Source organism: Prosopis cineraria, unplaced genomic scaffold (assembly GCF_029017545.1).
Source record: "Prosopis cineraria cultivar Desert tree isolate PC_DT_omini unplaced genomic scaffold, ASM2901754v1 PC13, whole genome shotgun sequence".
In the NCBI taxonomy this organism is placed as follows: Eukaryota; Viridiplantae; Streptophyta; class Magnoliopsida; order Fabales; family Fabaceae; genus Prosopis; species Prosopis cineraria.
The window spans coordinates 17,417,235-17,428,899 of record NW_026555344.1 but is presented as its reverse complement, the minus strand read 5'-3'; the positions used below and the strand labels follow the sequence as shown (position 1 = coordinate 17,428,899).

The window sequence follows — 11,665 nt, the reverse complement described above, 5'->3', positions numbered from 1 at the left end:
GATTATTTCTTTTACTAGATTTTATAATATGGGCTATTTATGCAAAAGCTCCTATTTTCTTTTTTTTTAGAAAATACTTTTTTATATATCAAACATGCAATTAATTTGCCTTATTCTAATGCTTCTTTTTCTACCTTTCCCCTTCGCCAACTCATCACGCTAGGTGCTGGTTTATATACAAATCATAAACCCATGTACTTATCTCTCCTGTACACATGGGTGAGGTATAGTTTAAATGTTTAATCTATATATTATTAACCTTATTTAGTTTAACTCACCTAATTTTTTTAGTCAGATTGAATGGATAGAGCCAATAATTCAGACTAAATTTGAATATAGTTAAAAAATTTAGACATGGACATGAACTCGAATAAATATGAAAGAAATTTAATCAAGTGGCGTGGATACCCAAACACCCTTTTCTTCTGTTGTTGTTGTTGTTGTTTTTTTTTTTTTTTAATTTTTACATTTAACTGTTTTCCTTACCCCAACTTCCCCACGCCAACATCTATACTTCCCTAGTCAAATATACATACCTCCTCCAAAATAATAATCAATCTACAAGACCTGCTGACACATATTCTAAATTTTCCGATACTTTAACTATAAATTCCAAAAAAAAAAAAAAGATTTGTGTAGGTTTACAAGATCAGGTTGCTTATCCCTCAATGCTTTTTTAATTGATTTATTTAATTTTAAAATTTGGTTCTGCTAGTAACTAGATTTTTGTTTTCGGGTTATATTTTTCCTGCATCCTTCTTCACCTTTTAACTACTCGACCAACTACAATGACATGATTTAAGTTTTTTTTTTTTGGGGCCAGTAACACGATTTAAGTTAAAAAATAATTATTCATATAAACTACAAGTATGCTTTTCAATAAAAATTGAAATTGACTTAAAAAAAAACCTTTAACATTTTTAAATTCAAAAGCCTCAGGATATTAAGTCGGGCTTGATTATATAGACTTTTTATACATTCAGATATTTTAAACTTAATTTAAATAAGTTTGGTTTGAATAAATTCAATTTAATCAAGTTACCGGCTCTATTAATTGCTCTAATTAATTAATTAAATGAGTTGAATGAAGGAATTTGTTTTGCCCTCGCAATTGGCCCCTTTATTATTATTATTATTAATCCAAACCGCTACCATTCATGACACATACTTAGTGCAATTGATCCCATTAATTGGGCCGTTGTTTATTAAATATGTAATGAGCCGAATTAAAACAAAAGGTTGTATGAAGGGCTTAGCTGATTGTAAGCCCAAACACACCGATCACTAAAGTTATTAAAAAAATAGAAAAATATAATTATTAGTTCTTAAATTAGTTCCTGTAATTTGAAGTATTGGACTCTTTCATTAAGCTTTATTTTTAATTCATATAATTATTTTTATAGTTTTTTTATATTTATAGTTCCTATAATTTTAATATAATTAAATGATGTTTGTTAAACAAATTTTACAGTGTCAGTGTTAAAATTTTTTATAAAAAGCGAAATCTAATAAATTTATGAATCATAGTGTTTTCTTAAAAAAAAAAAAAAATCGTCCAGTGACTATGAGTGCGCGGAATCGCGGATTAAGTTCCCGTCAGTTGAGCCTCAGGGTATCGAGTCACTGGTCTGTACAGTTTCTCCGCTGCAAGTACAATGGCTTCAAAATCAAAATCTTCTCAATTTTGGGAGCATTATGGCTATGATTTGCTGTTGGGATCAATAGCTACTTTCTATTTACTCATGGTGCCGTACACCAAGGTTGAGGAAAGTTTCAATATTCAGGTTCGTTTCGACTCTTCTCTCTTCCCATCCTTTGCATTTGTTTGGTGGGAACTAATTTGCCTGAAAACGGTGTAGTAGAAAGTTGCTTTGTGCGGGTGATTTGATTTTGATAAATTGTTTTCTTGAGGGTGAATGAATTGTGGAATTTATGTACTGATCACAAGCTAAGAGGGCAACGGGGTATTTTAATCATGAAATAAACTTTAAACGGAGGCATTGAATGATATCTAAAACTTATGCCTTATGTTCAACGGTGTGGTTCCTTTTCAATGAGCTTTTCTCTTCGTTAAAACTGTAATGACTGTTCTTATACGTTCTCCTGCTGTTTCTAGACAACCCCAAACTGTTATTTTTGATGTTTGAATTTGAATCAGGTCTTTTTTATTTTTAACTTTTTTAATATTGCAATCTACGATGGTGCAGTTTGACTTACGTACCCAGAGTGTAGTCAGTTGATTTTTATCCGTGTTGGCGGCAAAAAGTTGTCTTGAAACTCTTAATTAAATGGGCAACTTATTACTGTTTGGCTCGGCTTTGTAAAATCCTGCCTTGACCCTGTTTGCTCATTTTGTTTTGTTGGGTTCATCAAGGCTATGCACGATATTCTCTATCACCGGCATCACTTGAATAACGTGAGTCTAGTTGCTTATATCTACAGCATGAATCTGCAATCTATATAAAATTGGCTTTTGCTGGAATTTGTTCATTTTTGTGTTTTATTAATAGTATGATCATCTGGAATTCCCTGGGGTGGTTCCTCGGACTTTCATTGGTAAGCTTTCTAATTTCTTTCCTTTTTTTTTTCCTGTTGTCGAAAAGCTTCTTACCTTGATATTATAAAGAATAATCTATATGGAAAGATTTATATTAAGACACTAGGGTGGTCCAATGGTAGATTTGTTTTCAACCTGGTTCATCAAATGGTGACAGATGTGGCCTTTTAGCTGTAGATCTTAGATTCAAACCTTTGTTTCTGAATGTAATAACAAAAAGAGATTTATATTATCTGACTCTAGAGAGATTATGCAATTTGCTCCTGTTCCTAGCTTCGCATTATTATTATTAAAAAAAGCAAAATAGACTACCATGATTCATGAAATGGTGAACTTATTTGTTAGCAAAGTAGCTTCCGTTCTTTTACCCAAAAAAAAAAAAGAAAAGAAAAGAAAAGTAAATTCCTTTCAGAAGAAATAAACCAATCTTTGTATGTCTGATAACTTTGGATGCGTATCTTATTTACCTGCTTTGAATTCCATTTTATCATTTAGGTTTCCCATAAACTTGTTTCTCAACCGCAAATTTTTTTTTTTTTGGGGGGGGGGTGGTGTTGTTCAATTCAGTATCATAAACAGAATAATCTGTTCTTTCATCTCTGATTGGATTGTCCTATGAGTTTTACTGAAGCTATGCAACTTGTTGTGACTACTAAGCTAGACCTCTATTTTTTGTTTTGGATTTTGTTATTCTTTAGGTGCATTGTTTGTGTCGCTTCTTGTGGCTCCATTTGTGTTGGTTACGAGCTTGCTGCAATTGCCGAAGTTTTACAGTCTTTTAATGGGTAACCTTTTTATCATACTTGTCACCATCATTGCACATTGAGCCATTTTGTTTTCTTGGTCAGTTAGGTTTAATCTTTGGTTAACTTACTCCCACTGTTCTTTCCTGTTTTTTATTTTCTTTTAATGAATGAAACAAAGAACAACCTCTTTATTTTTCTTTTCTTACTTCTCTATTATGAGTTAATCTAATGTGCTCTTATTGTTGGTACCTAGTTCGAATGGCTCTCGGGTGCATCATATTGTATACATTAAGGTTCTTTCGCCGTCAGGTATATGCTTTTTTATTCATTGGGGCATTGTGTTTGTGGCTATCTTGGAAACATTTGTCCGTTTATTTATGCATTGTGAACCACTCGCCTGCTACTTTCTTTTTGAATAATCTTTTTGGAGTTATTGGTATGCCCTTCCACTTTTTAATGAGTTTCGCAGGCTTAAATTTTGAAGTTTTGGACTGAATGAGGTGGCTAAAACTTTGCAGTGATAATAGTTAAAAGCAGTATCCTTGGCCATTGCTCCACTAGAGACTAATAAGATACTGCTAAAAGTACGAGTGTTTTGCTTGAGCTAAACAATCTGAATTGCTGCATAAATCACGCAATTGTCAAAGTTACCCCCTTCCTCTTTTGTTTATGTATCGACAAAACCTTTGCACTTTAAAAGGAAAAACTGATCCAAACTAAGCGGACAAGCCCAATCACCAGCAATCCCAAACATCTCATTTAACCAGAAAACATCTACTTGATGATGCATAATGTTATAATTAGGGTAGAACAGCACTGACTTTCATTCATAAGAAGTTTTTACATATATGGAAGAGATGAGAGGAAGAGAATCTGCACAAATCACTAATATCTCTCCTATAATCTTGGCAAATCAAATTAGATGCTAATAAGAGATAAAATCAGATATTAATAGCAGATGGCAGATTTTATTTAAATAGGGAAAAATAGGTCTAATCTTGATATAGGCCTATGGTGCCTTAGGCCCTTATCCAACGCTCTCCCTCAAGCTAGCGAATAGATGTTAATCATTCCTAGCTTTCTTCTGAGTCATTCGAATTTGTTTTGGGTTAAGGATTTGGTCATAATATCTGCAATCTGGTTCCCTAAAGGAATGTAAGATAGATCTAACACCTTAGCTTCAATTTTTTCTTTGATGAAGTGTCTATCAATTTTCACATGCTTCATGCGGTCATGTTGAATAGGGTTGTTAGCGATCTTTATGGGGCTAACATATTATCACACCATACTTTAATCAGACCATTCAGATCAATCTTCAATTCCTTCAAGAGACGAATGATCCACATTCCTTCACATATTCCTATTGATAAGGCTCGGTACTTTGATTCTGCTGAACTTCTTGACACTACTGGTTGCTTCTTACTCCTCCAGCTCACTACATTTCCCCACATATAAGAACAATACCCAGTAGTTGATCTTCTATCTCTCTTTGAGCCTCCCCAATCTGCATTAGTGAATAATTCAACATTTTTGATGGTATTCTTTGCAAAAAATAGTCCTTGTCGAGGAGTCTTCTTCAAGTATCTAAGAATCCTGTGAACTGCTGTCATGTGTTCCTTTTGAGGAGCACTAGAGAATTGACTCACAACACTAATTGGAAAGCATATGTTAGGTCGTGTGTGGGACAAATAAATCAGTTTGCCCACTAACCTCTGGTATCTTTCTTTGTTTACCGCTATGCCATCTGGTTTAATTGTCAACTTCTGATTTAGTTCTATTGGAGTGTGTGCAGGCCTTGCCCCCAACATCCCTGTTTCCTTTAACAAATCTAGAGTGTATTTCCGTTGTGATACACTAATCCCCTTTTGTGTTATTGCCACTTCCATTCCCAGGAAGTATTTTAAGGGACCAAGACTTTAATCTCAAATTCTGCTGCCAAATTTCCCTTTAGTTTAGTGATTTCTTCCACATCGTTCCTTGTCAACATGATGTCATCCACATAAACAATAAGGACTATTAATTTTTCTCCATAATGCTTGACAAACAATGTGTCATCTGCTTGGCATTGTTTGTATCCCCAAGACTTGATAGCTCGAGAGAAACGGTCAAACCAAGCTCTTGGAGACTACTTTAATCCATATGGCGATTTGTACAACCTGCAAACTTTATGAGAGTTTTCAGAATTTCTCAAACCAAGAGGAATCTGCATGTATACTTCCTCATCTAGATCACCATTTAGAAATGCATTTTTAACATCCAATTGGTGAAGTGGCCAATCTAGATTGGCAACAAGTGATAATAATACCTTAATTGAGTTGAGTTTGGCCACAAGGGAGGAGGTTTCTTGGTAGTCTATACTATAGGTTTGAGTGAAACCCCTTGCAACTAATCTAGCTTTTTTTGTTTATACTTCCATCAGGGTTATATTTCACAGTGAAAACTCACTTACTGCTAACGACAAATTTTCCCTTTGGCAAGTTGGTGATCTTCCAAGTTTGATTCTTGTAAAGTGCCCTTAGTTCTTCATCTATAGCTTGCTTCCATTTATGATCAGTTATAGCTTCTTCAAAACTATTAGGAATTTTCACTTGTTCAACATTCGCCACAAATGTCTTCATATGGGGAGAAAGTTTCTTATAAGAAACATACCTTGCAATGGGATGCTGGGTACAACTCCTCTTCCCTTTTCTAAGAGCAATAGGCCATTGTAGGTTTTCAAGACTCACCTCAGGTGTGAAGTCATGGCTTTGCATCAGAACAGAAATGGGTTCAGCTCTTTCTCTATTATGGTCCTGTTCACTAGCCAGATTAGGTTCCTCCACCCTAGTTTCGAGGTCATCAAGGAACAGGCTAAGAGGTTCAAAAGGATTAACATCCTGAAAATCTGATCTGTTTTTGGAATTCTAGAATTTGTAGAGTCTGTTTGGTGAGGATCTGAACTGATTCTTGGTGAAACATCAGTATATTGAGGTAAGGTTGTAGAATCAAAGGAGTCAGTATGTTCAAAGGTGTCATCTAGTGATATATGGGGAACGTCCTGTTTCTGCCCAGATTTGGAATATTTATGATGGTCATTGCAAATCAGCCATTTATTCTCAGATTTATTCTTAGTAGTCTCCCCCTGAATGGGTGATTTGGAGTAATAGGGTTGTTTTTCAAGGAAGTGAACATTCATGGTCACATATACTTTATTAGTGACAGGGGAAAAACATTTATACCTTTTTTGACTGGAAGAATAACCCAAGAAAATGCATTTTATGGCTTTAATATTCAATTTCCTGCTCCCTCGTTATAAACAAAAGCTGTACACCCAAAAATCTTTTGAGGGATGTTGGTAGTAAGAGGAGAGTTAGGAAAACTTTTGAAAGGGTGTGGCAAAATTTAAAGTTTTGGAGGGTAAGTGATTTATAAGATAAGCAGATGTAAGAATAGCATCCTCCCAAAATTTGTTTGGAACATGACTTTCAAACATAATAGCTCTAGCTACTTCAAGTAAATGTCTGTTTTTTCTTTCAGACACACCATTTTGTTGGGGTGAGTAAACACAAGATGTTTGATGATGTATGCCTTTTTCTTTCAAAAAATTTTGAAAATTCAGATTCACATATTCCCTCCCATTGTCACTTTGAAGAATTTTTATGGAAGTCTAGAATTGATTTTGAACAAAGGCATAGAAGTTTTTGAAGATATTGAAAACTTTTGATTTTTCTTTCATTAGAAATATCCAAGTCAGGCGAGAATGATCATCAATAAATGTCACAAACCATCTTGTTTTAGAATTTGTTTCAAATTTGGATGGACTCCAAACATCACTGTGGATGAGAGCAAAAGTGGCAAGTCTCACAATGAAATTCAGAAACTAACTCTTTATTGATATTTGGAAATAAAAATTGCAAATAATGTGGACTAGGATGGCTTAACCTAGAGTGTCATAACATTAAGTCTTCATGAGACATAACAGAAAAAACACGATAACTTTTATTTGATGAAGATCCATGGATATAGTTGAACGCATTCCTCTCCTTAGCATTGCCAATCATCCTCCCTAAGGCCAAGTCCTGAAAATCACAGCCACTTTTGTCAAAAATAGCATGACAGTTTAATTGAGATGCCACACATTTTACAGACAATAAGCTGCACTTAATCTCAGGTACATATAACACATCCTTCAACACAATATTTTCAGAGATTATCACAGTGCTAGATCCAAATACTTTAGCAGACTGTCCATTTGCAACTTCAACAGTCTCATGCTTAGAAAATTCACTAAATTTAGAAAACAGATTCCTAAAACCTGTTACATGATCAGATGCTCCAGAATCGACGATCCAAATATTGTTGGATTTTTTCATACTATCAAAAGTTTGAGTTAAAGCTGTACCTGCTTGTGCCACAGTCACAGAAGGAGTATTATTCTCACATATTTTTGCAGATGTAGAATGTTTCTCTGGAACTTTCCTTAAGACCAGCAGCTCTTCAGTGCTTAATCCCCCAATTTCAGCTTCTGTTGTGGTCGCTGACAGTCCCTTGCCTTTCTGTTTGAAATTCTAAGGCTTGCCATGTAGCTTCCAGCAGGTTTCTTGAGTATGTCCTTTTTTATTGCAGTGATCACGCCTTCTAGACTTCTTACCCTTCATATCTCCTTGATTTCCTTTGATAGCAAGTGCAGAACCTTCGAGTGAAGTAGAAGAAGGCGTAGAATGTCCCTGAGTAAAATCTTTCGACTTTCTTCACATTTGAGCATGTTAAAGGCATCTTCTAGTGATGGAAGAGGCCTCATGCCCATTATACGTCCTCAAACATCCTCAAAGGAGTCATTGAGTCCAAGTAGAAACTCATAGCACCTTTCTCAATCAACAATCTTTTTGTAGTAGTCTCTATCTTTCTGGCAAGTCCATTCATGGACCTCGTAAATGTCAATTTGTTGCCATAGCCTCATGAGAGCACTATAATATTGAGTGATAGATTGCTCTCCTTGCAAGAGATTTTGAAGCAATCGTTTCACTTGAAAAATGGCAGCTGTGTTCTCCTTGACTGAGTAGGTGCGCTTCGCAGATTCCCATATTTCTTGGGTTGTAGTTAGCAATAGGTAATTTTCGCCAATCTTGACAGTCATAGAATTCACGAGCCAGGTCATGACCATATTGTTTTCTGCCCACCAAGACTCCAACATTGCATTTGTAATTGCTAGAGGATTCTCTGTGAGGTATTTCTTGCGATTCTTTCCTCGAACAAACATCAGAGTATGTCGCGACTATTGGAGGTAGTTGTTGCCAGTAAGACGATGAACAATCACAGCTTGCGAGAACGAATCGTTCCCTGAACTCTTCGGGAGAGTTCATGCTGTGCACATTCAAACCAGTACCTTATGAGTCTTCGTTGGCCGATGATATTGTGCCGTCCCCTGTGGTGAAGACTCACGGCTGGTTTGTTAGAGTTGCCCTATATGCCATCGATCACAGACCAAGGCTCTGATACTATGTTATTATTAGGGTAGAACAGCACTGACTTTTATTCATAAGAAGTGTTTACATATATAGAAGAGATGAAAGGAAGAGAATCTATACAAATCACTAATATCTCTCCTATAATCTTGGCAAATCAAATCAGATGCTAATAAGAGATAAAATCAGATATTAATAGCAGATAGCAGATCTTATTTAAATAAGAAAAAATAGGTCTAATCTTGATATGGGCCTATGGCGCCTTAGGCCCTTATCCAACAAATAAATTAATGAGCTCTTGTTTTTGCATATGCATATATTATGTGATAGGGTTGTGAACTTTTGTTCGTGACTTGTCTTGGGTGCTGGTTAATGGTTTTTTAAGGGAGTTCATTGTCTGATATGTAGAGAGATTGGTCAACTTGGTTTCAATGCATTGTTCATCTTATTTTATTTTAGATTTTCTCTTTTGGAGGATAGCTTGATTTCTGCATTCATTTTATTTTGCCTCATTAATCTCTGCTTCTTTTTTTTTTTTTTTTTGGGTTCAAAATGATGTTCAATAAGATCAAAGAAAGTTGACTCGAATCTCTTTCATTTTTTCCTTTCCTACGCAGATAAGATATAAATATGGGCATCAAGTAGAAGCCTTCTTTGTGATATTTACTGCAATTCAGTTTCACTTGCTGTTCTACTCTACACGCCCACTTCCTAACATACTTGCTTTGGGTATAGGTAAGTACTTGGAGTATGACTCATCAACACTTCCTAGCTCCTGTTTTCCCCCTAAAGATAACTGACAATACACTACATTGCAATACAAAGGGACAGATCACGTTTGCTGGATATTCATAGGGATCGTTTATTGACAATGCAGTACATGACAAAATTACCATGTAGTGTTTGAGTTTGTCTTATATTTATGGTTTAAGAGGCAAAAATGTCCATGAATTTTTCTCTAGGGGCACCCAGTATACTTAAGTGAAGGATGGTGCAAGAGTGTTCAAAATGTTAATGAAGTGGATGCGAAAGTGCCCAAACCGTTGAATTTGACTAATGTCTATTCACATTGACTGCTAAAAAAAAAATGGAAGCAAATATGAGGTGCAAAAATATTTATAAAGTTTTTATCTAGGAGCTTCTGTTATCCTTAAATCAACAATGGCGCGTGGGTACTCATTAACTTTATAAAAGAGGCCATATAGCTAAGCTCGGTCCTAACAACTTGGGTTTTCCGCTTATTTGTGCCGATCCAAATACTCGAATTGTAAAATATTATTTTATTTTTTATTTTTTCGGTCTATTTTAATTTGTATCTTAAAAATTAAGATTTCTTAATTTTTAATCTAATTTTAATTTAATTTTATTAATAATAAAAAAGAATTTAGGCATTTGGGCTAACCTATTCGGGTTTGGGCTTGGCCCGAATTTCTTCAGGCTTATTTAGGCGACCCAAATTATTGGATCTACCCTTTCTCAATCCATTAAAATGACTTGATGTTGACCATGAAGTTCTAAGAATAGAACTTGATTGATTGAGGAAGGTTGGCCTATTTCATAAAATTAATAGGTATCCTTGCACCATTGTTAATTTTAGGATACTAGAAGCTCCCAGAGAAAAAGTTTATGGTTATTTTTGCACTTTATGTTTGCTTCTTTTTTTTTTTTTGGTCAACATTAACTGACGCTAATTAAATTTAATGGTTTGGGCACTTTTTCACCCAGTTTATCAACTTTATGGGCATTCTTGCACCGTCTTTCACTTCAGGATACTGAATGTCCTTGGAGAAGAAGTTCATGGGTATTTTTGCCTTATAACCCTATATTTATTGGTTGGAGGATTCATAAACCAGAAAGTGCTTAACTTTTATTCATGCAGAAAAGAGATACAGGAACTGTATATATCATTTTGGTATCCCACTAAATAAAATCTAATAATATCAATACACGATAATCAAAATAAATCTGAACTTGGGGATATGTCATAGGACTGATAAAATAAACAACTTAAGTAAAACTCCATGTATTGGGCCTTGGGATGGGATGTGGCCCAACACGCCATCCAATAGACCAGTACTCCCCCTTGAGCTTGCAAATATATATTGAGCATTCCTAGCTTGTTAAAATAATTTCTGGAAAGTGCCTTTGCTGAGAAGATCAACTACTTTAGAATGAGATCGAACATAATCTAAAGCCAAAATGCCTGCTCGTTTTTCTTTGATAAAGTGCCTATCTATCTCCACATGTTTGGTCCTGCCATGATGGACAGGATTATTTGCAATGCTTATTGCTGCCTTGCTGTCCCTCCACATTTTAATTGGAAGCTGACATTTAAGCTTAAGAATCTTACTCAGGTATTTCTTATTTGTAATGTAGAAATAAACATTAAAATAATTAAATACAATCAGAAAATCAGCAAGAATATCTGAACAAAGCAAAAGATGGACTCGACAGACTTGAATGTACTGCAACAATCTCTAGTGCTGAGTCATAAAGCTAAAACAGACTCATAATGCTAAAACTGATTCCTACATTTCCTCAACTTCCATTGGTCTGTACTCTACTCTCTCATGCCTTTGTAACATCTGCCACATTCTTAGTCTTCCTTGGTGTCTTTCTTCTAGAATGGGTTATTATGAGCATCTTATAAACAAAAAAAGTCCAAATTCTGTATTCACTAACAATTAAACCTGAATTCCCAAATTCTGAACCAAGGCATAATAATTAGTATAATTTATATTTTTGTGCATTGATTTGATGTGGAAAACCTAATCCACCTCTACAAGCCAACTGCCTAGACCATAAAATGGGTATTTAAACATTATGAATATGGGTCTCTAAAGAAACATTTTTAGAGGAGAGAATTTTACTTTGCAGTTCGCTTAGCATTGGATATTCAACAAAATGTGCAATCTAAA

General features: G+C 34.9%; 1 protein-coding gene across 4 annotated transcripts in view; it reads left to right on the top strand.

Moving 5' to 3' along the window:
- Window positions 1-1,570: 1,570 nt before the first annotated feature.
- LOC129291074 (dol-P-Man:Man(7)GlcNAc(2)-PP-Dol alpha-1,6-mannosyltransferase) overlaps window positions 1,571-11,665 on the top strand; it is a 37,533-nt gene continuing 27,438 nt past the window's right edge. For 2 of the 4 annotated variants that reach the window (XR_008588632.1, XR_008588633.1), the window contains exons 1-6: window positions 1,571-1,784; window positions 2,375-2,416; window positions 2,511-2,556; window positions 3,256-3,342; window positions 3,557-3,612; window positions 9,365-9,482. Coding sequence is in view for 2 of the 4 variants with exons in the window: in XM_054928196.1 (XP_054784171.1) it covers window positions 1,656-1,784; window positions 2,375-2,416; window positions 2,511-2,556; window positions 3,256-3,342; window positions 3,557-3,612; window positions 9,365-9,482 (478 nt within the window). In the remaining 2 variants the exon portion in view is untranslated. The remainder of the gene's footprint in view (window positions 1,785-2,374; window positions 2,417-2,510; window positions 2,557-3,255; window positions 3,343-3,556; window positions 3,613-9,364; window positions 9,483-11,665) is intronic. The other 2 variants (XM_054928196.1, XM_054928197.1) reach the window with 2 other exon arrangements.